We start from the raw sequence: 24,865 nt of genomic DNA, 5'->3' as shown, positions 1-24,865 counted from the left end.
AACTGACTCGTGCACTGTCTACGAAAACAATACTGGATGAAGGGGTAGTAAGGCTTACAAGAACTTGCCTAGTTGGAGAACAAAGAGATCAAGTACTGCAGACCATGTCAGTTAGGAATCTTCTAAACTGCCTATTCTCTTCAGACCTAAAGCCAAGAGCAGTATCAGTATCTTGATATTTCACTTTCCCTTCCATTCCCCTATCCCCACAGATCTTAACACCAAGTCTAGCTGGGAGACTGACAATAACTCCAAAATGCAAGAGTCCCACAAGATCTCTATAAGGATAAAAGAAAACATGTCCTTGGAATCTCAGCTTAAGACTGGGCTTGGACAGGGGTTAGAGAGAAGCAGTGGTCCTTCTACCCCTAAAGCCAGGACATCCCAGCCCTGCAGGCAGCACAGAGTTAACTATCCTCCCGCTTTGAGAAGCACAAAGGTACATCACTGCAACATGCCTAACATTTACATTGCCTCTCTCTGCTCATTAAACAGGTTTTGGTTAAATAATGAACAAACTGTATTACAGACTCCGATGAGAATTCCAAAATTATAAATCAACTGGGAAAGCCCAAAGGGGCAGACAGACAGGGAGGGGGGAGAAGGATAATATTGACTAATATAAAGGGCGCAGCTTGACAGTGGATATTCCTGCCACACCTGATCAAACACATGCTGTGGGGGGAGGGGAAAGAGAGCAAGAGAGGGGAGATGGGACAAGACAGCCTGAAATTTGCATCCGGAAAAGATTAAAATGGATTCTTTGGGGATAGAGAAAATACATAATATATATTACTATAAATGCAAAACTGTACTAAAAGCTAACTCAAATGTCAAAGATTACAGCTTGAATAAATTTAAATATAAAAGCCATGTGCTTCCTTGAGTTAATGAGAGAGACATAAAAGGACAAACTGGGCCAGAAGGTTGAACAGAGCCTTATGCTGCCTTTGCTGGGCAATGGGTCCAATGTGTCATAGCCACCATAGTCAGAGGGTGCCCTCCAGAGTGCTGAGCGGTGAGAAAGAATGGGCAAATCCCATCACACGTCCACACTACATTTTCTGGCTTTTACATTTAATTATTAATATAATACATGTCCTAAAGTTCACCCTTTTATACTATACAATCAATGGTTTTCAGTATATTCACAAAACGGTACACCTATCACCAAAATATTTTCATCCAAATATCTGGGAGAAAATAAACCTTGGACTTAAATACCCAAAGGTGGTGGGCTAAAACGTTATCAAAAGTTTAACAACATATAAACTCTGCTCTGGGGCACCTTGTAGCTTCCAACTATAATTATTTCTTTAAAGTTGGTATTAGAATGTTCTATCACTCTCAGTGCTACAGAGCATGTAACCATCATGTAATCTGGTCAAATACTGACTACAAATATGTGTCCAGAGATACATATCTGTAAGAAGAGCTAACCGTACTAGAGACAATGGACTTATTTCCTTTACAATGTTCAGATAATATTCCTGGAGGAGTAGATAAGGTTTATGTACTTAAAAGATCCTCTGACTATTTACAGGAAGAGAAAAAATATCATTTTGGTTTACTGACAATGTCCAATGAACTACCCATCTCCAACAGTGATATTGTTACAAACCAAGTCAGCAGACAGTCTAGAAAAAGGCAAATAAAAATCCTTTATAAAAGGACACCAAGTACAAGTCTGCTTCATAAGTCAACTGAGTGGAAGTTCAAGAATGCCAGCCATACTTCCTCCGGTTTATGCAGGACACCATTCCCAGTCACAGAGGAATGGGCAGTCCCCTCGGTTTCTCTCAAGTTCCAAACCCTCTCCCAGCTTCCCTCCACCAACAAGCTTCCAATAAAGCAGGCCTCCTGACACTGCCAATCAGAAAAAAACTGTTTGTTTCAATAAAAGAAACAATACATTGGTCATGGATTGCTGAGCCCAGGACCACAGGGACAGCTGACCCATAAACTTGCCCCTGCAAGTCAAGAAGAGATGGGTGTTGGAGTGTGTGTGCGTGCGTGCGTGCGTGCGTGCGTGTGTGTGTGTGTGTGTGTGTGTGTGTGTGTTGGGGGAGCAAAGGCCATTAAATAGCTCTTTTTTTTTTTAATTACTCATTCTATCATTTTCTCACGCAGGTAATTGCTAAAACCAAATAATGGAACAATGGGCAACCTTGGCAGGCAGATTTCAACACTGGCAACAGCTATTAGCCCCTGGAAACACTACTAACTTCCTTGCTCCAGGAGAAAGTCTGGCAAAATTCAGCTATGTTCTGGGCACAACCAACGGAACTGGTTTCTCAACACATTCTAGTTTTATTAGTTTCAAGCAGCAAACAATATGGATTCCTAACCCAAGGATTTAAGAAAATAAGCAAACTAAATTTTAATATTTCTAAGATGGTCTAGACCAGTGTTTCTCAATCTTTTCCCAACTGTGGCCCCTTCCAACCATGTTTCCTTCCTGTGATCCTCCCGTCCTGCCTCTTAGTCCCCTAGTCTCATGCTGTGGGGCTCCATTCACAGAATTTTTCACTTAGAGCCCCCTTGGAATATTCTGGAGGCACACAGGGAACCATATGGACCCCAGTTAAGAAACTCTGGTCATTTAAAACTCCCAAGACCTGGAGCGTGGTCAATCACAGACACAGTTTCTGAGCTAGAATTTTAAGACACACATCAGAATGGAGAAAACAAGAGTGGGAGCAGCCCCATATTCTTAGACTCTAGCACTGGACCACTTCTAGTTGGCCAAGTACCTCCAGAAGTGGTCTCCAGGCTCTCTTAGAACTGCTTGGGAGCGCCTCCCCCCACCCCCGCCCCCAAACACACATACACAAAGATAGTACAGCAGAGCTCATACTTTACAAGTACGAGGCCCTGAGTTCATGCTCAGGGAACCAAAAAAGAAAGGATAGAAACAGTGTCCCAAAACACAAGTGCCTTGAACTCTGACCACCCCTTCTGGCCCCCCAAAACGTTGTAAATCTCTACTTAATACATTTTCTAACTGGGATATGGAAACTTATATGAAAAGTTATGGGGGTTGGGTAGGAATCTATTAAAGCAACTAATTTTTCAAAACAGCTATATTACTTAAAATATAGGTCAGATCACCTATTGCAATAGTAGACTTGATAACTAGTAATCAATTACCTCATCTATACTATAACCTTTTTGGCCAACATTTTCAATTATTTTCAAGTAAATGAACTTTGTTCCTTTAAATAAAACATTTTGCTTGTTTTCTGGTTTTTGGGTCACACCTGACAGTGCTTAGGGGTTACTCCTGGCTCTGCACTCAGGAATTACTCCTGGTGGTGCTCTGGGGACTCATGGGATGCCAGGGATCAAACCCTGGTAAACTATGTGCAAGACAAGTGCCCTACCTGCTGTACTAGACTGTCCGATTTTAGGGAGAAACCAATGTCCACAGAATTGTAAGCTTCCTTATTGTGTTAAAAGTAAGTTACTTTTTATTTTGTGTTAACTACATCTATCTTGATCAATATATCACAGAAACTGGGGACACAGTGAAATTTTTAACTTGTAACAGAACTCTTCTTCCAGGAAGTTTTTGTTGCTTTAGTGGACTTACCCCTGTGATGCTGCTCGTAGCAATCCTCAGTGTGTTCCCAAAATCTTTTGGCCCTCCCCACCACCTCATCTTTCTAATTATGAGCATCTTATATAATATTTATATGTTTAGAAATCTCAAAGCCACTTTCATACTTATTATCATATTGAACTCGACACAATCCTAAGAGGGAGAAATGGCAGATATTATCTTGGTTTTTGTCTGAAGTTAAAGCCCAGAAAGATTTAAGTGAATTAGCAAGTTTGTACTGACCATAGATGTGAAGTTAAAATTAAGATTCACCTGTTCACTACAGCAGGGCACTGGGGTAGTGCCCTGCTCAACTTTGCTTTTGTTCATACAGTTAAGAGAAGTGTATGTTTAGGAAGTGCCTGATAGATATACATTGTACCTGTCAGGGAAGGGAGGTAAGTTTTAATGCTTCCTGGCTTTATATCCCAGTACCATATATAGGGAGTCACTCCCTATGTTGCTCAGGGGACCAGGTGGTGCTGGATATCAGACCTGAGCCTCCTGCATGCGGTGTGTGGTCTGCTCATTGAGCTGTTTTCTCCATTCTCCTCCTCACGCTTTTTCAGTTTTTCATGGAGGTAGAAAAAGGTTGAAAGGAAAGCCTCATGACAATGTTCCTCTGTTAACTGTAAAGGACTATTTTCATGTATATTCCCGGGATGACTGTAGCTAGTGACATATCTAGGACCATAACAGACTTAGTATTTAAACTTCTAAAAATTAGGAGAGGGTGGGAGGGGGGTATACTGGGGAGATTGGTGGTGGGGAATGTGCACTGGTGAAGGGATGGGTGTTTGATCATTGTGTGATTGTAACTAAAACATGAAAGCTTACTTTGATTCAATAAAATCTAAATAAATAAATAATAAACTTCTGAAAATTAAATAAACAATTAACAAAAAAAATTTTTTCATGAGAAATACAGAAGAATTGGAGAAAAAAATTCTTCTTACTTTCTTAACACACACCAAAGTTATTCAAGGGTTTCTAAATGTTTTCTTCGTCTTTATGGAGAGATAGTAAAGTTAGTAGGTGCTTGCTTTGCTTGTGACCAACCTGGGTTTGATTATAGCACCTCATATTGTCCCCTGAACCCCACCAAGAGTGATTCTTGAGCTCAGAGCCAGGAGTAACCCCTAAGCACCATCAATTGTGACCCAACAAAACAGAAAAATGGGACAATTTTCTAAAAACTCTAGGAAAAGGATTAATATAATAAATCAGAGCAACTTACACCCATGTGCAAAACGTGGCTTGCTTTTCTAAAGAACTTTATCACTCATTCATTCAAATATTATCTATGTCTAAATTTAAGGTAAAGGTAAAGGTAAAGGCCCTCCCGTTGATCATCGATTTGCTCGAGCGGGCCCAGTAACGTCTCCATTGGAGACTTCGTTGTTACTGTGTCTGGCATATCGAATACTCTCGGTAGCTTGCCGGGCTCTCCGAGAGGGGCGGAGGAATCGAACTCGGGTCGGCCATGTTGGCCGCTTGTAAGGCGAACGCCCTACCCGCTGTGCTAAGCTACAGTAAGTAGCTGCACAGTTGATATGCCCTATAAAGTCTGGAACATTCACTATATAGTCTTCATGGGTCCTGGGAAATAGATCAAGTGGTAGAGCTATCCAGACTAATGCCTAAGTTTGATTTCCCACCGGATGGCCCCAAACACTGCTGGGAGTCTATACCACTGCCAGGCTAAGTACCAAATTCTAAATAATCAAGTCAAGTTATCACTAGAAGTATCCCCAGACCCCAAACAATACTGAGGAAATCCAGAAATAAATCAATCTTTAAAAAAAAAAAAGTTTGGGGCCTGTAGGATAATGGTTGGTTTGCCCTTCCTTCCTGGCCACTGGAAGCTTGTGTTTGTTGATTGCCCCCAGCCTGTCAATTACCTTTGTCTCCTGATCAGACTCTGACTTGTAAATATTGTCTTTCTCTTCTCCTTAATGTCCTTTGCATGGTTAGCTATTTCAGAGCAATTGCTTTTTGTATGGATACAGGAAGACAGTTAAAAAGACAAGCCTGTGGCTTGGGAGTTGATTGACTCCAAATAATATACTGCCTGGACATCTGCTCTCTTGACTTATGCCTCAGTTGCCCTTACTTCCGAGGGACTGGATGGACCCAGGGCAAGCGGTGAGCTATGAGCTACCCTTGCATCAAAATGGGCCTGGCCAAAGTGCCCTAATGCTTAACTGTAAGTTAAGAGCTTGGTCATGGACAAATTCTGTCATGATCCAAAAGAAATAACTAGATTTGGACCTTGCTGAAGTTAGGAATAACTGATCCGGCCTGAGCACTGTAGTCAGAGTCTGTGGGAAGATGTCCCCAGGAGAGTCACCATATAAGCCTAAAAGTGTCTATTACTGTGTCTATACAGAATGGTAAATATTAGGAGAATTAAAGATGCTAATTAAGTTGCAGGTCTAAGGAGAGGGGAAACACACCTAAAGGTTGTTTTGCCCTCATGGGCAGCAGGTGGTCGAGAAGTCTAGAAAAACATTTTTGATCACGCTTCCCATGGGGAGGCCTGGTTGGGGAGGCGTTGTGAGAGGATAAAAAGAGTGGCTGCGGGGAGAAGAGGATTGTAGGGAGAAATGGATTGATTGATGGTTGGAAGGAGAGACAGTCGCAGAGAAGCAGTGAGAGAGAGAGAGAGGAGACAGATACAGTGGGAAGAGGGGAGAGAGAGAGATGGGCAGAGAGAGAGAGAGAGAGAGAGAGAGAGGGGAGAGAGAGAAAAGATTATATAAACAGCAGCTAATCGCAACCAGCTTGGCCCTCGTTCTTCCTTTGTCCGACCAAGGCAACAGCCTTCCCGGGTGGAGAAGCAGCTCGAGAGCACTGAACGCCGGTGGCGACAGAGAGCCACCCGGAGAACACACGAACATCCTTTCACACGTCATCCCCGTGCATGGAGTGGGGAATTTCACAGCCCCTCTCAAGCGCAGAATTTGTTTTTACAGGGGCCAGAGAGCTAGTAGAGTGGGTAGGGCACACGTCTTACATGTGACCAACCTGGGTTCAATCCCCAGCATCCCAAATGGTCTCCCAAGCACTGCCAGGAGAGATACCTGAGTGCACAGTATGGAATAATCCCTGAGCACCACTAGGTGTGGCCCAAAACTTAAAGTGAAAATCAAAAAAAAGGCTTGTCTATCCTATAATAAATCAAACACATTTTTTTAAATCAGGATAAATAATCCTACCCAGATGGAAACTTACCTGTTATATTGTTCAGAACCTCCTTTAGATGACTAAAACTATGCAGAAGAGGATCCCGTTCTTCATCCTGTAACATAAGTTTATAAAGAGTCACTGGGGGTTGGAGGAAGTCACTGGGATGGAGAGACAGCACAATAGTAGAGTACATGCATAGGACAAGATGCCCTGAGTCTGATCTCCAGTACCATCCCCTCTTTGCACCATGAAGTATATCTCTAGTGGCCCCAAACACTGATGGGCGTGGCCCTACAAAAATATAACTTAAGGGCCAGAGACACAGTACAAGGGATAATGTACTTGCCTTGCAAGCAATCAACCTGGGTTTGACTACTGGCATTGCACTGTGTATGATCCCCTAAGCACCGCCAAGAATGATTCCTGAGCACAGAGCAAGGAGTATGCCCAGAACTTAGGTGGGTGTGGCCAAAAAATAAAAGGTATAAATATATATTCTTAGGGCCCGGGGTTAAGGAACTTGTCTTGCATTCAGACAACCCCAGCGATAGCTCCTGAGCACCACCAAGTACAGCCTCAAACATCAGACCCCCCCAAAAAATGTATATACATATTCATATTTTTTGCTTTTTCAGGGCCAGGTATTTAACCCAAGGGCTCACACTTAAAAGACAGATGCTTGTATCAGAGCGATGGGACAGCGGGCAGGGCACTTGCCTTGCACACAGCCAACCCAAATTCAATTCCTGGCACCCCATATAGTCCCCTGCAATCTGCCAGGAGTGATCCCTAAGCACAGAGCCAGGAGTAAGCCCTGAAGCCCTGAGCATTGCCAGGTGTGGCCCCCTCCTCCTCCCAAAATAGGACAGATGTCCTACTATTGAGCCACATCCTTGGCCAACAAAACGTATTTTGGGGAGTCTGCCCATTCCCACCACTTACCAGTGGAGTATGGGTGCTCCATCGGGCATTTCGTTTGATAGCTCCAACCACAATGTTAATCTCCCCTTGAATGATATAAATATTCTTATCCACCATTCTGGCAAACCTATAAAAACAGTTAAAAGTTTGGTCAATATTTAGTTATTCAAAGAACACCTATGTTTAAATTAGTACCTGGTAAAATTAGAATGATATAATTTAACTTTTTAGTTCTCGTCCGGGATCTGGATTTTATAGTCTCTGAGTCTTGGTCGCTGATAGGATTACACGGCGAGAACAGTGCAGTCTTTTGCCCCCGCGCCTGGGTGTTCCTCGGCGGGACCCCTTGGAGGGGAGCGGGTTGAGCTTTCCTCCCCGCCCCGACCAGAGCTCCGGCAGCCGAAGACCTCCAGGACCAGCCACCACCATGCTGAGACCACTCTCCGCACACATGAACGTACTGGCAGAGGGACAAAGCCACGCGGGTTCCGGGGCCGAGACCTCCAAGCCTACTCGGATTGGAGTCGAGCATCTTCCATCCAGATCCTCCAAATTCCAGCAGGCAGGGGTCACACCCACCACCTGGCCCCCTGGCGCCGTGTAATCCCATAAGCGGCCAAGACTCAGAGACTATAAAATCCAGATTCTGGAACCGCGCGGCCGCAAGTGCGGCCGCGCGACATCTTATCAAAACTTTTCTTTATAACATCTTATTATCTCATTCCTACTTTGGACAAACTTGCAGGCTATCGAATGTAGCCTGCCCAAAGGGCAGAGTCTGGCAAACTCCCCGTGGCGTACCAAATATGCCAAATACCAGTAACAATGATGGGTCTCATTCTCCTAAAGAGCCGTGAATATAATCTCAGGGCTAGGATGAAAGAGACGTTACTGGGGCCTGCTCGAGGCAATCGACGATTAACAGGATGATGAAATGAAAAATGAAAACTTTTTAGTACCAAGATTTCTCACCCATAATATAAAATGAGGAGTTGGCGGTATGGTCCAGAAGTAATACACTGGTCTTGCACGGGGAACCCATATTCAATCCCCAGCACTTCATATGGTCCCCCAAACTCCACCAGGAGTAGTCCAGAGCCAGGAAAAAGCTATAATGCTTATTCACAGCCAGGTATGTCCTCCTCCCCACCCACCCCCTGACACACACACACGCATACACAAATAGTCTTGATTTGAAAACACAGTTTTAATGTTAACTTATAAAATATCTCATTCTACTAAGGCAGCTCCAGAAAACTAGGCAATGGTAATGATATAACCTCTGAAAAGGTCTGAAAACTCAAAAATCACTTGCTAATAATAGAAAACCTCTAATAAGCAGACCAAAAAAAAAAATCTGTTTTTAAAACTACTTTTTGGGGCTGGAGCGATAGCACAGAGTTAAGTCACTGACCTTGCAGGCAGGCAACCCAGGTTCAATCCCCAGCAGCCCATGGTTCCCCGAGCACCGCCAGGAGTAATTCCTGAGTGCAGAGCCAGGAGTAACCCCTGAGCATTGCCCTGTGTGGCCCAAAACAAAAAGCAACAAACAAAAATCGCTATTTCTTTTTAAAGCTGAAATAATGCTGTAGTATTTAAGTGTTCCCAACTGAACTGCTACAAAATTTTCTTTGCTGCCTAGAACAGCACTTAAAATAGAGAATTATTTTCCCAGATGAAAAAGATTTTTAAAAGGCAGGTGGAGGAGGAGAAACACATAGACAAACATTTAGATTAGGAATGGGGACTGTCTGGCATGTGGGCTGTATAAGATCAGATAGATCATGTGGTCTGGCCCTGGTACATGATACAACAGAACATATGCCTCTTGTCAGCTGTCTACAGCCTATCTGCCTGTATTGTATGGCCCATAAATGATGTTATGAATATCCAAATGGCCCTTTGATTGAAAAAAAAAAAGTACCCTACTTCTGATTTAGATGGAGGAAAGTTAAAACAGTAAGGCAATCAGGATAAAAGAAGAAGAAATTGCAGGCTGGGGAGAGCGCTCAAAGGGTTGGAAGCACAAGCTATGTATGTGGGAGCCCCAGATTTGATCACTGTCACCACATGGTTCCGTGAGAACTCTAGGAACAACCCCCTCAACACCAACCTAGAAATAATCCCTAAGCACTGCAGATATTGCCCCCAGAGAGAGAGCGAGAGAGAAGCAAGAGAGAGAGAGGTCACAAGGGAGGTGAATTGCAAACTTTAAAATGAGAAGGGTTAGGGGCTGGAGCAATAGCACAGTGGGTAGGGCGTTTGCCTTGCATGCGGCTGACCCGAGTTCGATTCCCAGCATCCCATGTGGTCCCCTGAGCACCGCCAAGGGTAATTCCTGAGCGCAGAGCCAGGAGTAACCCCTGTGCATCGCGGGGTGTGACCCAAGAAGCAAAATAAATAAATAAATAAATAAAATGAGAAGGGTTAGATAATTTTTTAGAAAGAAACAGAGGCAGGGGCCGGAGAGACTGTAGGGCAGGTAAAGCTCTTGCCTTGCATGCGACAGACCGGAGTTCAATCCCCGACACCACATATGGTTCCCTGAGCCCACCAAGAGTGATTCCTTAGTGCAGAGCCAAGAATAATCTGAGAATGGGTGACTTCTCCCCTATTTCCCTGTCTTGTCTCCATAGAGGCAAGCTGGGATACAGGAGAGAAAATGGGGACATTGGTGGAAGGAAGTAGACACTGGTGAAGGGATGAATGCTAGAACATTGTAAGAATAAAACAATCATAAGTAACTACCTCACAATGATTTTCAATTCATAAAGTGATTCAACAAATGAATTTTAAGTAAAAAAATATAGAAAGAAAAGAAATTCCAAGAAGATTTACTTATTAAGTATATATTACGAAGTAAGGTGTCTTTTTTATTTTTGACCACACCCAGTGGACCCTAAGGGTCATTGCTGGCAGTGACCATATGGGGTGCTGGGTGTTGAATGGGAGTCAGCTGCACACAAAGCAGCAGCTTAACCCTTTACTGTCTCTTTGGGCACCACTTTAAGAGTGCTAAAGACACAAAGCAAAAGAGGCTTAGAAAAAATTCTTAGACATTAATGAAAAACTGTGGGTGAAAAAAAAATACTGTAGTATATGATTGTGTTACCATTTATGTAAACGTAACCAAGCAGGGACTGGAGCGAAAGCACAGTGGGTAGGGTGTTTGCCTTGCACGCGGCCAACCCAGGTTCGATTCCCAGCATCCCAGGGATTGCCTGGCCACCCAGTGGGGTTCACCCACCCAGGAACTTCCAGGGCCACACCTGTAATGCACAGGGGCCTCTTGGGCTGTACCCAGTGATGCTTGGAGTATTGGGGGTTAAACCACAGTTGACTGCAGGCAAAGCAAGAGCCTTCCCCTGTACTATCACTCCAATCCTGGAAGGATTTATTTATTTTTTTTATTTTTTTGGTTTGGGGGCCACTGTTGGCAGTGCTCAAGGCTTACTCCTGGCTCCACACTAAGAGATTTCTCATGGCAGTGCTCAGGGGATATATGAGGGATATATGACCCTGGGTCAGCAGCATACAAGGCAAGTGCCTTACCACTGTAATATCTCTCTCTGGAAAGATTTTTTTTTAAAGAAAATGTTAACGAGTTATGCTGAAGAAATAGTACAGCAAGTAGGGCACTCGCCTTGCACACAGACAACCTGACTTTGATACAGCATCCCAAATGGTCTCCCAAGCACCGCCAGGAATAATTCCTGAGTCCAGAGCCAGAGAAGAATGTGAGCATTGCTGGGTGTGACATCCCACTCCCTCAAAAAAAGAAAGGGAAAGCTAAGAGGCTTGCTCTTCAAGCCTACGTTCTCCCTTGAACACATTTCTCACTTGTTTATCTCTATGTCTCTTTGCTTTCGCCCTCAGGAGAAGCCCATATTCTCTCTTGAACATATAATTCCTCTTTTCTCTCTCCTCCCATCTTTTTAAGTAAGTTTCGTTAAATAAAACTATCTTGCTTCATGTTAAAAGAGCTCCATTGAAAGATAGAAGAAACTTTCCAAACTTTCCATCATGTGGCACTGAGTATGGCACTCATGAATGGTGCATATGGTTGTCCTTTACTAGATTAAGAAAGGTTAAAAATATACAGCTATTAATCATGGAAAAGAAAGAAAATGTTAAGATGTTACATCTTAATAAAGGAACTGGAGGGGGCTGAAGAGATAGCAAAAGGCCTCGAGTAAATGGTTCACATGTGGGAAGCCTAAGTTCAATCCCTGGCATCATACAGTACATGAGCACGGCCAGGAGAAAGCACTGAGCCAGGAAAAACTCCAGAGCACTGCCAGGTATAGGTAACAGCCCCATAAAAAAAATAAAGAAAGAAGGAACTGAGGGAATGAGGTGACTTATTTTTCTCTGTATATTCTTTTTTGACAACAAAAGAGCCTGGCAAGCTATCCGCGGCGTATTCGATATGTCAAAAGCAGTCACGTAACAGATCTCATTCCCCTGACCCTGAAAGAGCCTCCAATATGGCAGCATTGGGAAAGACAAGTAAGGAGAGACTGCTAAAATCTCAGGGCTGGGACAAATGGAGACGTTACTGGTGCCCACTCGAATAAATCAATGAACAACAAGATGACAGTGACAGTGATACAGTGATATTCTTTTGTGCCTATTAAAGATACTAAGATACTATCTTTAAAAAAAAATTTACACCTAGGCCTCCTCCTCTCCTCAGTCCTATCTGATTTTTTTTTTAAATTGGGCTCTGTAGGTGTCAGAGGGAAGTATAGGGAAGTGAAAGTACTTGTCTTACATGCAGTCAACCCTGGTATAATCCCCAGCATTGCATATGATCCCCTAAATAGCACCAAGAGTGATCTCTGTGCAGTAAGCCCTGAACACCACCAGGTGTGACCCAAAAATAAAAAAAAAATTAATAAGAATAGGCTCTTTAGAGAGTTATTTCATGTGTAAAAGAACAATAATCAAAGCCAACTAACACACATTACTTAGCAGAACTATCCTTACTATCCCACAAAAAATATATAATGGATTAGTTAAAACATACATAGCAATAGAGAGATAAGCTCAACAGGCATGTTTCGCATGTTGAGACCCCGGTTTTGATCCTCAATACTATAAAGTCCCCCAAGCACCGCAGGAGCAACTACTAAGCCAGGAGTAAGCTCCTAGTACCATTGGGTGTATGTAGTCAAAAACAAAGCATAACATAAATGATATACAGAAACCCCTATTTATCTTGAATGCAAGAGTGATACACAGTCATAGCAGTGAAACAAATAATAAATAAATAAATAGTTCTGTTAAGAATCCTGGAAGAGGCCTGGAGTAACAGCACAGCGGGCAGGGTGTTTGCCTTGCACGCGGCTGACCCAGGTTCGATTCCCAGCATCCCATATGGTCCCCTGAGCACCGCCAGGAGTAATTCCTGAGTGCAGAGCCAGGAGTAACCCCTGAGCATTGCTGGGTGTGACCCAAAAAGCAAAATAAAGAATCCTGGAAGAGAGCAAGTGAAAAACATTATACAGTCAAAAGTATTGAAAGGGGCTCAACAGATAGTAAAGCAGGTGGCCTTCCACACAACCAATACCACATATGGTCCCCTGAGCACAGAGCCAGGCATAAGCCCTGAGCACCACTGGGTGTGGCCTAAAAGCCAATAATAACAATAATAAATTTTATATATGGGGCAATGGCAAGAACAAAGGCTTGTAGGTGGGAAAATTCAGTATGTATTTATGAGATCTTTTTCTATTCCATACTAACCGGAACACTATTCCTAGAGAGTTGAACAAGAGGTAAAGCTAGAAAAGTGGAGGGTGTACCACAGAGAAGCATTAATACGTAACAGTTACTGAGTAGCACTGCACTGTAGCACTGTCCTCCCGTTGTTCATCAATTTGCTTGAGGCACCAGTAACCTCTCCATTGTGAGACATGTTACTGTTTTTTGGCATATCAAATATGCCACGGGGAGCTTGCCAGGCTCTGCTGTGCAGGCAGGATACTCTCGGTACCTTGCTGGGCTCTCCAAGAGGGACAGAGGAATCAAACCCAGGTCAGCTGTGTGCAAGGCAAACACCCTACCCGCTGTGCTATTGCACCAGCCCCTGTGCTATCGAGTATTAAATTCCTATCATTGTAAAACTGTTCTGGAGAGGTCAGAGAGATAGTACAGCAGGTGGGGTACTTGCCTTGCACATGGCCAACCTGGGTCCAATCCCTGGCATCCCCTATTATCCCCTGATAATCACCAGGAACGATTCCTGTGTGCAGAGCCAGGACTAAACCCTAGGCATTGCCAGGTATGGCCCAAAAAACAAAAATAAAAACAAATGCTTTGGGTGGCCTGGAATGGACATTATAAAGTTAAAAAAAATACTAAAAACAGCAAGAAATAAACAACCACAGCACTAAACTATAAATTGCAAACAAAAGTGCCAATGAGAACAAATGAAATCTGATAGAATCTATATACTCTTTGGAAAGCTTCCTGGGGGAAATAAATTTTGAACTGGGATTCGCTGGAAGGAGCGAGAGAGATAGTACAGGGTTAAGGTACTGCCATGCATGCAGCTGATCCCACCACTGGAGCAATGCCCAAGCATATAGACTGAAGTAGCCCCTGAGCACTAACAGGTAAGGCCCAACCACACTATCCGCCCCTGCACAAAAAAAGGGAAAGAGGAGTTATCCCCTTGGGACTTTGAGCATTTGTCTCCTCACCCAAAGAAGCTCCCAGGAGAGTCTGTCCTTTGGTTTCAAATGGGAAAATGAATCACTTGCTGTCTCATGGCCAATATCCTAGAACCCTGCGTCACAAAAGCCTGCCGAGACCTCATGCAAATATAGTAGAAAAGCACTTGAAAAAAAGAAAGAAAAGAGGGACCAGAGCAATAGTACAGGAGGTAGAGTGCTTGCCTTACATGCAACTGACCCAGGTTTGATCCCTGGCACCCCATATGGTCCTCTAATCCCCATCAGGAGTCATTCTTGAGCACAGAGCCAAGAGTAAGGCCTAAGCACTGTCAGGTGCAACACAAAACAAAGGGAGGGAGGGAAGGATACAGGGAGGGAGGGAGGGGATAGGAAGAAAGGGAGAGGAGAGAGCGTGAGGGGGAGAGAGAAAAAGAGAGGAGAGAAGAGGCAAAAGGACTTAATCCAGAGCCTGGCAGCTTGTGGCAGAAAAGTGAATGGACCATGAGTTAAACTATGGCACCATGCCTCCCCGAAGGGAAAGGGTGTTGCTCCCTTCCGCCTTTCCCCCCCCAGCAGCAAGGTGGTGCTGCCTCAGAGCTTATAAGGATGCCAGATATGAGCCGGTGGTGACAGGGCAACTGCAGTCTCATGGGAAGGGGGGGCGGTACTGGCTCTGGCTCATCCTTCACGCCCTACCGAGGTCACGAGTTGCCCCCCATGAGTGGCTCTCCGGTACAGCCATAACACCAGATGCACAGAACCAATCTCGTAATTATCTGGCTCTTTGCAGGAATTCAAAATAGCACATCTGCTATTGCAGTCGTGTGACAGTATATGATTCTCATAACCAGCTATAGAAAACCAAGTATTTCACAATGTCTTTTCAGCAATTCTGATTGTTGGGGGGGAGGAAATTCTAAACAATAATGGTGCATCTTCTGTTGAAATAATGAATGTAATCAATGTAGAGAAGAGTTAAGTAGAGATCATCTACTCACAATGGGAAGAGTGGGAGGGGGGTATATTGGGGTTCTTGGTGGTGGGAAATGAGTACTAGTGAAGGGAAGGGTGTTTGATCATTGTATGACCGAGACTTAAACCTGAAAGCTTAGTAACTTTTCCCACAGTGATTCAATAAATAAATATAAGAAGAAAACTAAATAAAATTATGGGGGAAAAAAAGAAAAGAAAAAGAGAGGAGAGAGAGGAGAGCAAGAGAGCGAGAGAGCGAGAGAGAACTGAATTTGTACCCAGGTTCAATCCTCTCTCAAACCCTACCAAGAGTCATCCCTATGCACAGATCCCGGAGCACAGTTGGGTGTGACCCAAAAACCAAAAGATAAACCATCAAACATTTCTTTTTTGGAGGGACTGCAGGTACTTGCAAGCAGGGCTCGGAGGTCTGGGGACACATCAGGTGAGACTTGACCAACAAGACCAGTTCAAGCCTATCACTCCAGCCTCCCAGTTTACAGAATATGTGGTCAGGGGTGTGGCTCAGTGGTAAAGTGATGCTTCAAATGTAGAGAACCCTAGGGATGGGGTGATAGTACAGCAGGTAGGGCATTTTTGCCTTGAAGTAATCAACCCAGCATCCCATATGGTCACCCGAACACAACCAGGAATTACTCCTGAATGCAGAGCCAGGAGGAAACCCTGAGCACCGCTGGATGTGCCCTTCTCCCCAAAAAAGTGAAGAAAGCCCTAGGTCCAGTCCCCCAAAAAGTAACAAAAAGACATGAGATAAGGACTGGGACAATAGTACAGCAGGTAGAGCACTTGCCTTGCAAGCAACCAACCTGGCTGGGTTCAATCCCTGGCACCACATAGGGTCCCCCAAGCCCGCCAGATATGGTGCAAAAACCAAACAAAAACATGAAAAGAAGAACCAAGCACACACCAACATTCTCAGCCAGATAAGCCACAGGCTCAGAGATCTGAGTAATGGAGATTCTTTGAAAGCGCTGGCTCTTTAAGACTGGATCTAAGCATCCCCCTGGCACTCTGCAGTTACTCACCCCAAAAGGATCCAAAGAGGAGGCACTACATCAACTGAAGACTCCCTCTAGATCTAAACAAAGGCAGGAGAAATGACAAATTAAATCCTTATTTCAATAGAACACCAAAAATTCTATTTCAAATGAATTATATAAACACCCTACCAGCTGTACTATCTCTCCAGCCCCACCTCTCACATCTTTCTAAATAAATTTTATTCAAAAGCTATCTTACTTCACACACAGAAAAAAGTCCTCCTGGGATGCCAGGGATCAAATCAGGGTTGGCAGCATGCAAGGCAAACACACTACCCACTGTACTATATCTCCCACCTTACAGTATGGGCATTTTAAAACCAGAAAAATGTTAGCTGTTGGCTGAAGAGATATTACAGTGGATAAGGCACTAGCCTTGCATGTGGCCAACAGGTTCAAGCTCCAATTCCCAGAGTGTCTCCTGAGCCCACCAGGAGTAACCTCTGAGTACAGAGCCAGGAGTAAGCCCTGAGCACAGCTGTGTGTGGCACAAAAACAAAACAAAACAAAAACGTTAGCTGTTACTATGATAATATCTACTGTGAAGTCTTCCTTAGTTAAACCATCTCTCCAGAGAGTATTAGGGCCGTTCATTACCACAAGCCTATACTCCATCTAAAAACATCTACTACTACTAGTTTATCTATGTTCATCTCATGATTCGTCCACTTTATTATCCCTAATGCCTAAAACATAGTTCAAAAAAATGGCAAATACTAAATGAACAAACTAATATCAAAACTAACTCTTCAATACTGGTGTACCTCCTATAAGAAAAATGACTTTAAAGAAAACAGATTCCTGCCCGGCGGGCAAAGCTTTTTGTCTTTCATATCTGTTTCTTTATCAAAAGTTACAAATCTTATACAGAAAGACTCCACTTTTATGGAGTTTCCTTTTTCACATTTACTTTCTTGAGGTGTTCCCATGCTATTTGCACATCCACCTTCCATCTGTAAAAATATATACTTTTTTATGTAATTCTGGATTCTTCACACATAGACATGTTTTATTTTCTTTAGTTCTAATAACTGGTTATTAGAACACCTATTTTTAATTGTTTGGATTTTTTGTTTGTTTGTTTTTTTGCTTTTTGGGTCACATCCGGTGATGCACAGGGGTTACTCCTGTTTCACGTACTCACTCCTGGCGGTGCTCAAGGAACCATATGGGATGCTGGGAATCGAACCTGGATTGGTCGCGTGCAAGGCAGACGTCCTACCTGCTGTGCTATAGCTACAGCCCCTAATTGTTTGTTTTGTGGGGTTGTGCTTGTTTGTTTGCAGTTCTGAGAATTAAGATCTCAGCACTGCAAGGCTCTCCCTACCCGCTATGCTATCTCTCTGGCCCCATGATAGTATTCCTTAGAAGACAGCAGCTACGGGAATGATCCTTTACTGACCTTTCCAGGGTTTATCTGTACTCAATCTCTAGCACTACAATCTCAAACCTACTCGGATTTGGGCCGAGCATCCTCCACCCAGATCCTCCAAATTCCAGTAGGCGGGGGTCACACCCACCAACTGGCCCCCTGGCGCCATGTAATCCCATCAGCGGCCAAGACTCAGAGACTATAAAAATCAGCTCCCGGAAGAAGAACAGTGCAGTCTCCTGCCCCCGCGCCTGACTGTCCTCGCCGCCGGGGCCCCTTGGAGGGGAGCGGGTTGAGCTTTCCTCCCCGCCCCGACCAGAGCTCCGGCAGCCAAAGACCTCCAGGACCAGCCACCACGATTCTGAGACCACTCTCCGCACACATGAAGGTACTGGCAGAGGGACAAAGTCACGCGGGTTCCGGGGCCGAGATCTCCAAGCCTACTCGGATTTGGGCCGAGCATCCTCCACCCAGATCCTCCAAATTCCAGTAGGTGGGGGTCACACCCACCAACTGGCCCCCTGGCGCCATGTAATCCCATCAGCGGCCAAGACTCAGAGACTATAAAAACCAGCTCCTGGAACCGCGCGGCCGCATTTGCGGCCGCGCGACATCTTATTATGACATCTTATTATCTCATTCCTACTTTGGACAAACTGGCAGGCTACCGAATGTAGCCTGCCCACACGGCAGAGTCTGGCAAACTCCCTGTGGTGTACCCAATATGCCAAATACCAGTAACAATGATGGGTCTCATTCTTCTAAAGAGCCTTGAATATAATCTCAGGGCTAGGATGAAGGAGACGTTACTGGGGCCTGCTTGAGGCAATCGAAGATTAACAGGATGATTTGTGACTGATTTTGTGAATCTCTAGCACACCCCAGAGAAACACTAAAGATGCAGAGCTTACAAGGTTTCTTGAACTATCCAAGGAACATATGGTATTCAGTGCTTTATTAAGTGACCAAAAATTATTGAACCAGTAAACAGTTACTGGAATTAAGAAATTTAGCCAAAGAGTGGAGGTAAAACAGAAGGCCAAAGAGACAGTACAGCAGGTAAGGCACTGCCTTGCACATCACTGACACATGTAAAAGGCATCTTTTGTTTTCCCTGCAAGTGTCTTTTTTAGAATACAGTTTGGCTTGGCTGGGGTGGAGAGATGGTACAGCAGGTCCCAAGCACTTGCCTTGCACTCTGCCAACCTGGATTAGATCCCCAGCATCTCATATGGTCCCCTAAGCCTGATTTCTGAGTGCAGGTTGGATCCCCAGCCCCACATATGGTCCCTTGAACCCCACCAGGATTGAACTTTGAGCACAGAGCCAGGAGTAAGTCCCGAGCACCACCGAGTGTGGACCAAACAGGAAAAAGAAAAGAAAGTCAAAGCAGGGGAAGAGGTGGTGCCCTGACAGCATACAGCTGGAAAATCCTACCCAACCCAATAATCAGGTGACCAGCGTACCTCAGCTCTGTATACTACCTCCTCCTATTGTGGAGAGTCTATCCCAAGAATTACCTGCTAGTTGGGCAAAGATGTCCTTTCTGCCAATTTAAAAATGAAAACAAGTCTTCTCTTTCACTCAACTTTTAATCAATCAGGGAAGACTAACCATTAGAAAAGTAGCATAAAGGGGCTAGAGTAATAGTACAGCATGTTTGCTTGGCATGGGGCCAACCTGGGTTCAATTCTCGGTATTCCATAATGTCCCCTGAGGACCACCAGGAGTAACTCCTGAGTGCAGAGCCATGAGTATAACTCCTGAGCATCGCCAGGTGTGACCCCAAAAAGAAAAAAAAAGAAAAGTAGTATAAAGGAAGTCAGTCTAGATTGGAGAGATAGATAATACAGCCGGAAGGGCCTTTGCCTTGCACACTGCCAACACAGGTTTGATTCCCGGCACCCCAAATTGTACCCTAAGATCTGCCAGAAGTGATCCCCATGTGCAGAGCCTGGAGTAAACCCTAAGCACTCCACTTATGGCCCAAAAACAATTGGGGGAAAAAAGAAAAGAAACAGTCTGAATTTTTATAGAGAACTGTAATGATTAAGTCTCATAAATCCTGCCCTTATCAAGGGTCATAATCCATTGTCATCAGGTAGAGTCCAGCCACAACATCTTTTGTTTTCCCTGCAAGGGTCTTTTTTAGAATACAGTTTGGCTTGGCTGGAGTGGAGAGATGGTACAAGCAGGTCCCAGCACTTGCCTTGCACTCAGCCAAGCTGAGTCTGATCCCTAGCATCTCACCTGGTCTCCTAAGCCTATCAGAAGTGATTCCTGAGTGCAGAGCCAATCACCCCTGAGCACTACTGGCTGAGGCCCCAAAATAAATTAAATTAAATATAACTTGGCACACACTAATCTGGAGTTGTCCACATCCCAACTCATGAGTAGGTAATCTCTCTACTTCAATGGGCACTCTCGCGTTCTCATAGTCCTAAAATAAAACTACTTTACTTAAAATAAGGGGTCAAGGGCTGGAGAGATAGCACAGCGGATAGGGCATTTGCCTTGCACATAGCCAAACCGGGTTCGATTCCCAGCATCCCATATGGTCCCCTGAGCACTGCCAGGAGTAGCTCCTGAGTGCAGAGCCAGGAGTAACCCCTGTGCATCGCCAGGTGTGACCCAAAAAAAGCAAAAAAAAAAAAGGCAAAAAAGAAATAATAATAAGGGGTCAAAGAGATTGCTCAATCAGCTTGAATGCATGCCAGGGGACCCAAGTTCCTTTCCCAGTACAGTAGTCCCTTGATTACCACTAGGCGCAATCCCAGAGCAGGAAGTAGCCCCTGAGTTATTAGCAATAATAATAGTAGTAATGACAATAATAATAATTAGTTGCAAGTTAATTTAAAAATACAATAGGGGGCTGGAGTGATTGTACAGCAGGTAGGGCGTTTGCCTTGCACGCAGCCAACCCGAGTTCAATTCCCAGCATCCCATATGGTCCCCCGAGCACTGCCAGGAATGGTTCCTGAGTGCATAAGCCAGGAGTAACCCCTGCGCATCGCCGGGTGTGACCCAAAAGCAAATTAAAAATAAAAGTACAATAATTAGAATTTCCTGCTTATCCTGAAAAAAGGAAAAATTGCTTGTAGTTTACCCATGTTCTAATATACCAAGAGTTCTTGACTCATCCTACGGATATTCCCACTTGGTTCACTTCATTCATTGATATTACCAGTCTAATACTAAAGCATTTGAATTCATAATCCCTGTTTTACATAACAAAGCTCTACTACCATAACCACTTCCCACTATGACTGGGCTTAAAATCACCACACTATTATATTTTTATTTAAACAACGCTATCGGATAAAATAAATATGGAAAAAGAGGAGCAATATAAGCTAAACAATCCCAATATAAGCTGAAATCACATTTACACAGCTCTTTCAGACTGAGATATAAACTTAGATATAAACTAATATAAACTTCCTCTTGTCCCTTCAAGTCAACCTCTTTCTTACCCCAACAGCAAAATCATTCTAAATATCACACAGAACCAAAGAGACAGACTGTGATCAATCAATACAAGGAGCATACAAAGGCCACAATGATCCTTCCAATGAGTATTATATAAATGCAGTTGGGTGGGGTGGAGAGACAGTACAGTGGCCTTGCACAGGGCCAATACAGGTTCAATCTCCAGTACTGCATACTGTCCTCTGAGCACCACCAGGAATGATTCCTGAGTATAGAGCCAGGAGTAAGCCCTGAGTATAGCCCGAGTGTTCCCTCACCCAAAAAAATTTTTAATTAAAAAATAGATTAAATAAATAGATAGATAAATGCAGTGAGTCTCACCAGGAGAAAGCTCTGTCTTTTCCTCCTTGAATTGATCCCACTAGCCAGTCTAAGAACCCTGCCAACGAAGTTATTATCTAAAAGTGGTAGTCATCCAGTGCCAGTGATAGAGTACAGTAGGCAGGTCACTTGCCTTGCATGCAGCCCCTCCCAGGTTCAATCCCTGGCACTACATATGGCCCTGGAATAAACCCTGAGTATCGCAGGGGTGGCACCAAAACAAACAAACAAAAAAAAAGTGGAGTCATCCTGACATCTGAAACACAGGAAAGTGAAATAGCAGTGGAACTCCAAGAAGAAAATTCAACTAGGACTGATGCCCATGTACTCAATGAGCATCACTGCCAGGATTAGAATACACTGCCTATAGGCACCTTTAAAACATGCTGAAGGGTCTGAGGGTAGCTTAGCCCTAGAGCATGTGTGAGGTTCTGGGTCAATCCCCAGCACTGCAATAAACCAAAATACAAACCAAGGGGCTGGAGAGATAGTACAGTGGATAAAGCACTTGTCTTCCAAGTACCTGACCCAAGTCTCATCCCTGGCATCTCATATCATTCCCCAAGCACCACTAGGAGTAATTCCTGAGTACAGAGCCAGGAGTGACCCCTGAGCATTGCTAGGTGTGACCCAAAAACTAAAAAACAAACAAAATTATTGGGCTGGAGTTCATGGGAGCAAGCCCTGAGTACAGAGCCAAGAGTAGCGCCCCCCAACCCCAGTACATTAAACAAAACTAAAAAACTGAAATACAAGTTATGAAGAACAAATTTTCTGATTTGCAGAGTGGGGCTAGAGAACAAAGACTTATGTTTATCTAGGAAATTATTTTTTTAAGAAAGGGAAAAATCTTTGCTGCTGACTCACCTCCACATGGATTTGGTCATAATAACATCAACACAAAAACTAAATCAATTTAATATGCATTTCGTCTCAGATGAACAAAGCAGGTACATCAACTCTGAACATTTCCTGGGCTAACTATTCATATCACAAGCCACTTCAACGACTTGTTGGGAGATTCTGCAACTCAGACAGCAAGTGAAAATGCAAGTAGTTTCTTGTACAATTTCCATCCCACTTATTTAAAATCCGTATATACAAACAATAACGCTTTCCTCCACAAAGACACACTCATCTACAGACATTTCAAAAGGGCAGAGGTCATTTAATAGAAAGAAACGTAGTCATTCTGATCCCAACTTTCCCATCTAGCAGGATGAAGTTTTGGTTCTCCTTTTTTATTATCCCACCATGCAAAAGACCTGATTGTCAGGTCACACAAGTCAGGATCACAAACAAAAACTAATCCAAGGAACAGACAACATTCTTCTTTTTTTTTTTTTTTGGAGTATTCACTATTTTGCTAAGGAGCAATAGATGTGTACTGCTTTATTCCAGCAAGGCCCTTGTAGTACATCAGTAGAACAATCCTTTTCCCATTAAAATACTCCTCCAGCCGTGCAAACTTGAATCAGTAAATTCAAATTTCTATGCTGAACATTAAAAACACCATCCATACTATTTCTGAATTCTAAAAGCACTCTTTATTCTTGGGGGACTTCTGTTACAATGCAACAGTTTATCAAAGTCATCACCGTGCCATCAATTACACGCTGGGATTGCCGTTCCATCACTTAACACTGCTCCCCTGACCCTAACAACTTTGAACTGGCTGAACATCTCTCACCACTCTACCGACCCACTGAAAATCCCTATGCTCACTCTGGGGGACTGAGACGCAGCTCAGGACGCCGCGAGCAGGCCAGCACGCGAGAGAGGCGAGAGAGTCGGAGCGCTACCCCAGGCACGACAAATCGATCAGGAGACCAACCGAACTCCAATCTGCAGCAGGACCCAGCTCCCCGCTCCTTGCTTTTGGCCACGGAGGGCAGAACTTGAGAGGCTTCCTGGTGAACCCTCCTCCTCCTCCTCGGCCAAGCGCAGAGAAGACCTGGAGGGAAGGGGGAGGATGTCAACCAAGAACAAACACCCGAAGGGGATCTACGGAAGCCGGAGTCGGAGGGAGAAGCGCGTTCAGAGGTAAGGGCAGTGTTGACACACAGATCTGGCCGGAAGTCGCGCTGCCTGGTAAGAGCGAAGCCTCCTCGCCCAGATTCCCTGACCCCTGGCCTCAACCTTCCCCCCAGCCAGCCGCCCTCTCTCACTCTCCGGGGCCGGGCTGCAGCCAGACTTATATCAGCAGCCAGAACTGATGTAGCGCCTCGTCGATATTCATGAGACAGACACGCAAAAGCGGGCGCAGGACAGAACCTGGGGGGGGGGGGGGGGGGGGGAGTTGGGGGGAGGAAAGGGGCATCCCCTAGCCAAGATCTAAAAATCAGCTCTGAAAAGTAAATGCCAGGCTTTTAGGTTTGCTTCCAGATTTGGCTTGGTTTGGTTTGGTTTGGTGGGCTGGGCTCTTTAAGATGCAGAAAGTTCCAGAAAAAAAAAAAAAGAGAGGAGCTGAAGGTTCGGTTCAGCCTGGGAACATGGACGCACTCGGGCACGCTCCAAGGATCAGAAGTCAGAGCCCAAGTCGCCCATCCTGCGACAGGGACCTGACCTTTGGCACCTTGCACGCCTCCCGGTTCCCTCCCACAACAAACTCTCCCTCCGTTCTGGTTCCAGTCTTGACTTCCCGACGCCATCCAAGCCGTCCAACGCCAAGGCCCTCCACCCATTTTGTCCCGATCGCGATGTCAGAGCGGCCTTCCCGACTCTGGAACTCTTAGGAAGAGACTTCGCTGACCTGTCAGCGGATCCAAAATGGCGGGGCCTAGTCCCAGGACCAGCAGCTGCAGCTCATGTCCAGTCCGGCCCTGCAGGCGTCTCCAGGCGGCTCTCAGAGCTCTGGCGGCGGATGGGCGAAGGGAAGGAGCTCGTTCCCTGGGAGCTGAGGCCGAAGTCAAGGGTCGCACAGTCGGCTGGGAAAGAGTCGGCCAGAACAGACGGTGGAGCCGGCTCCCTTCCCTGTCAGCTCACTGACGTGGTAACTAGCCTCAGTCTAGCCCGCTGCCTGGTAACTGCGCGAGCCCCTCCGCTGACAGCCAATCATCGCTTTGGACCGTGAAAAGTGGCATTCTCGCCACCCAATCCACGGCAGCAAATTGGCCTCGGGAGGCGGGGAGTCCCAAAGTAGGCGAGTTTACCAGGGAGCGAACTGGGGTAGGTAGGAAGTGACCAACGGCTGCAAAGATTTTCTGAGTGACAGCTATAAAGGCCAATTAAAAATGGGGAATTATTCCTGGGCGGTTGA

General features: G+C 44.8%; 1 protein-coding gene across 5 annotated transcripts in view; it reads right to left on the bottom strand.

Moving 5' to 3' along the window:
- The window catches only part of GBF1 (golgi brefeldin A resistant guanine nucleotide exchange factor 1), a 131,540-nt gene extending 106,939 nt beyond the window's left edge, over positions 1-24,601 (bottom strand). For 2 of the 5 annotated variants that reach the window (XM_056120999.1, XM_056121000.1), the window contains exons 1-4: positions 24,359-24,601; positions 16,410-16,462; positions 7,733-7,838; positions 6,836-6,902 (exon numbers count right to left, since the gene is read on the bottom strand). In XM_056120999.1, coding sequence (XP_055976974.1) covers positions 6,836-6,902; positions 7,733-7,828 — 163 coding nt within the window. In that variant the 5' untranslated portion in view covers positions 7,829-7,838; positions 16,410-16,462; positions 24,359-24,601. The remainder of the gene's footprint in view (positions 1-6,835; positions 6,903-7,732; positions 7,839-16,409; positions 16,463-24,358) is intronic. The other 3 variants (XM_056120996.1, XM_056120998.1, XM_056120997.1) reach the window with 2 other exon arrangements.
- Between the last annotated feature and the right edge of the window lie 264 nt (positions 24,602-24,865).

This window comes from Sorex fumeus, unplaced genomic scaffold, assembly GCF_029834395.1.
Source record: "Sorex fumeus unplaced genomic scaffold, SorFum_2.1 ptg000043l, whole genome shotgun sequence".
NCBI classification, from domain to species: Eukaryota; Metazoa; Chordata; class Mammalia; order Eulipotyphla; family Soricidae; genus Sorex; species Sorex fumeus.
The sequence above is the reverse complement of the archived record's forward strand: the minus strand, read 5'-3'. Positions and strand labels throughout refer to the sequence as shown.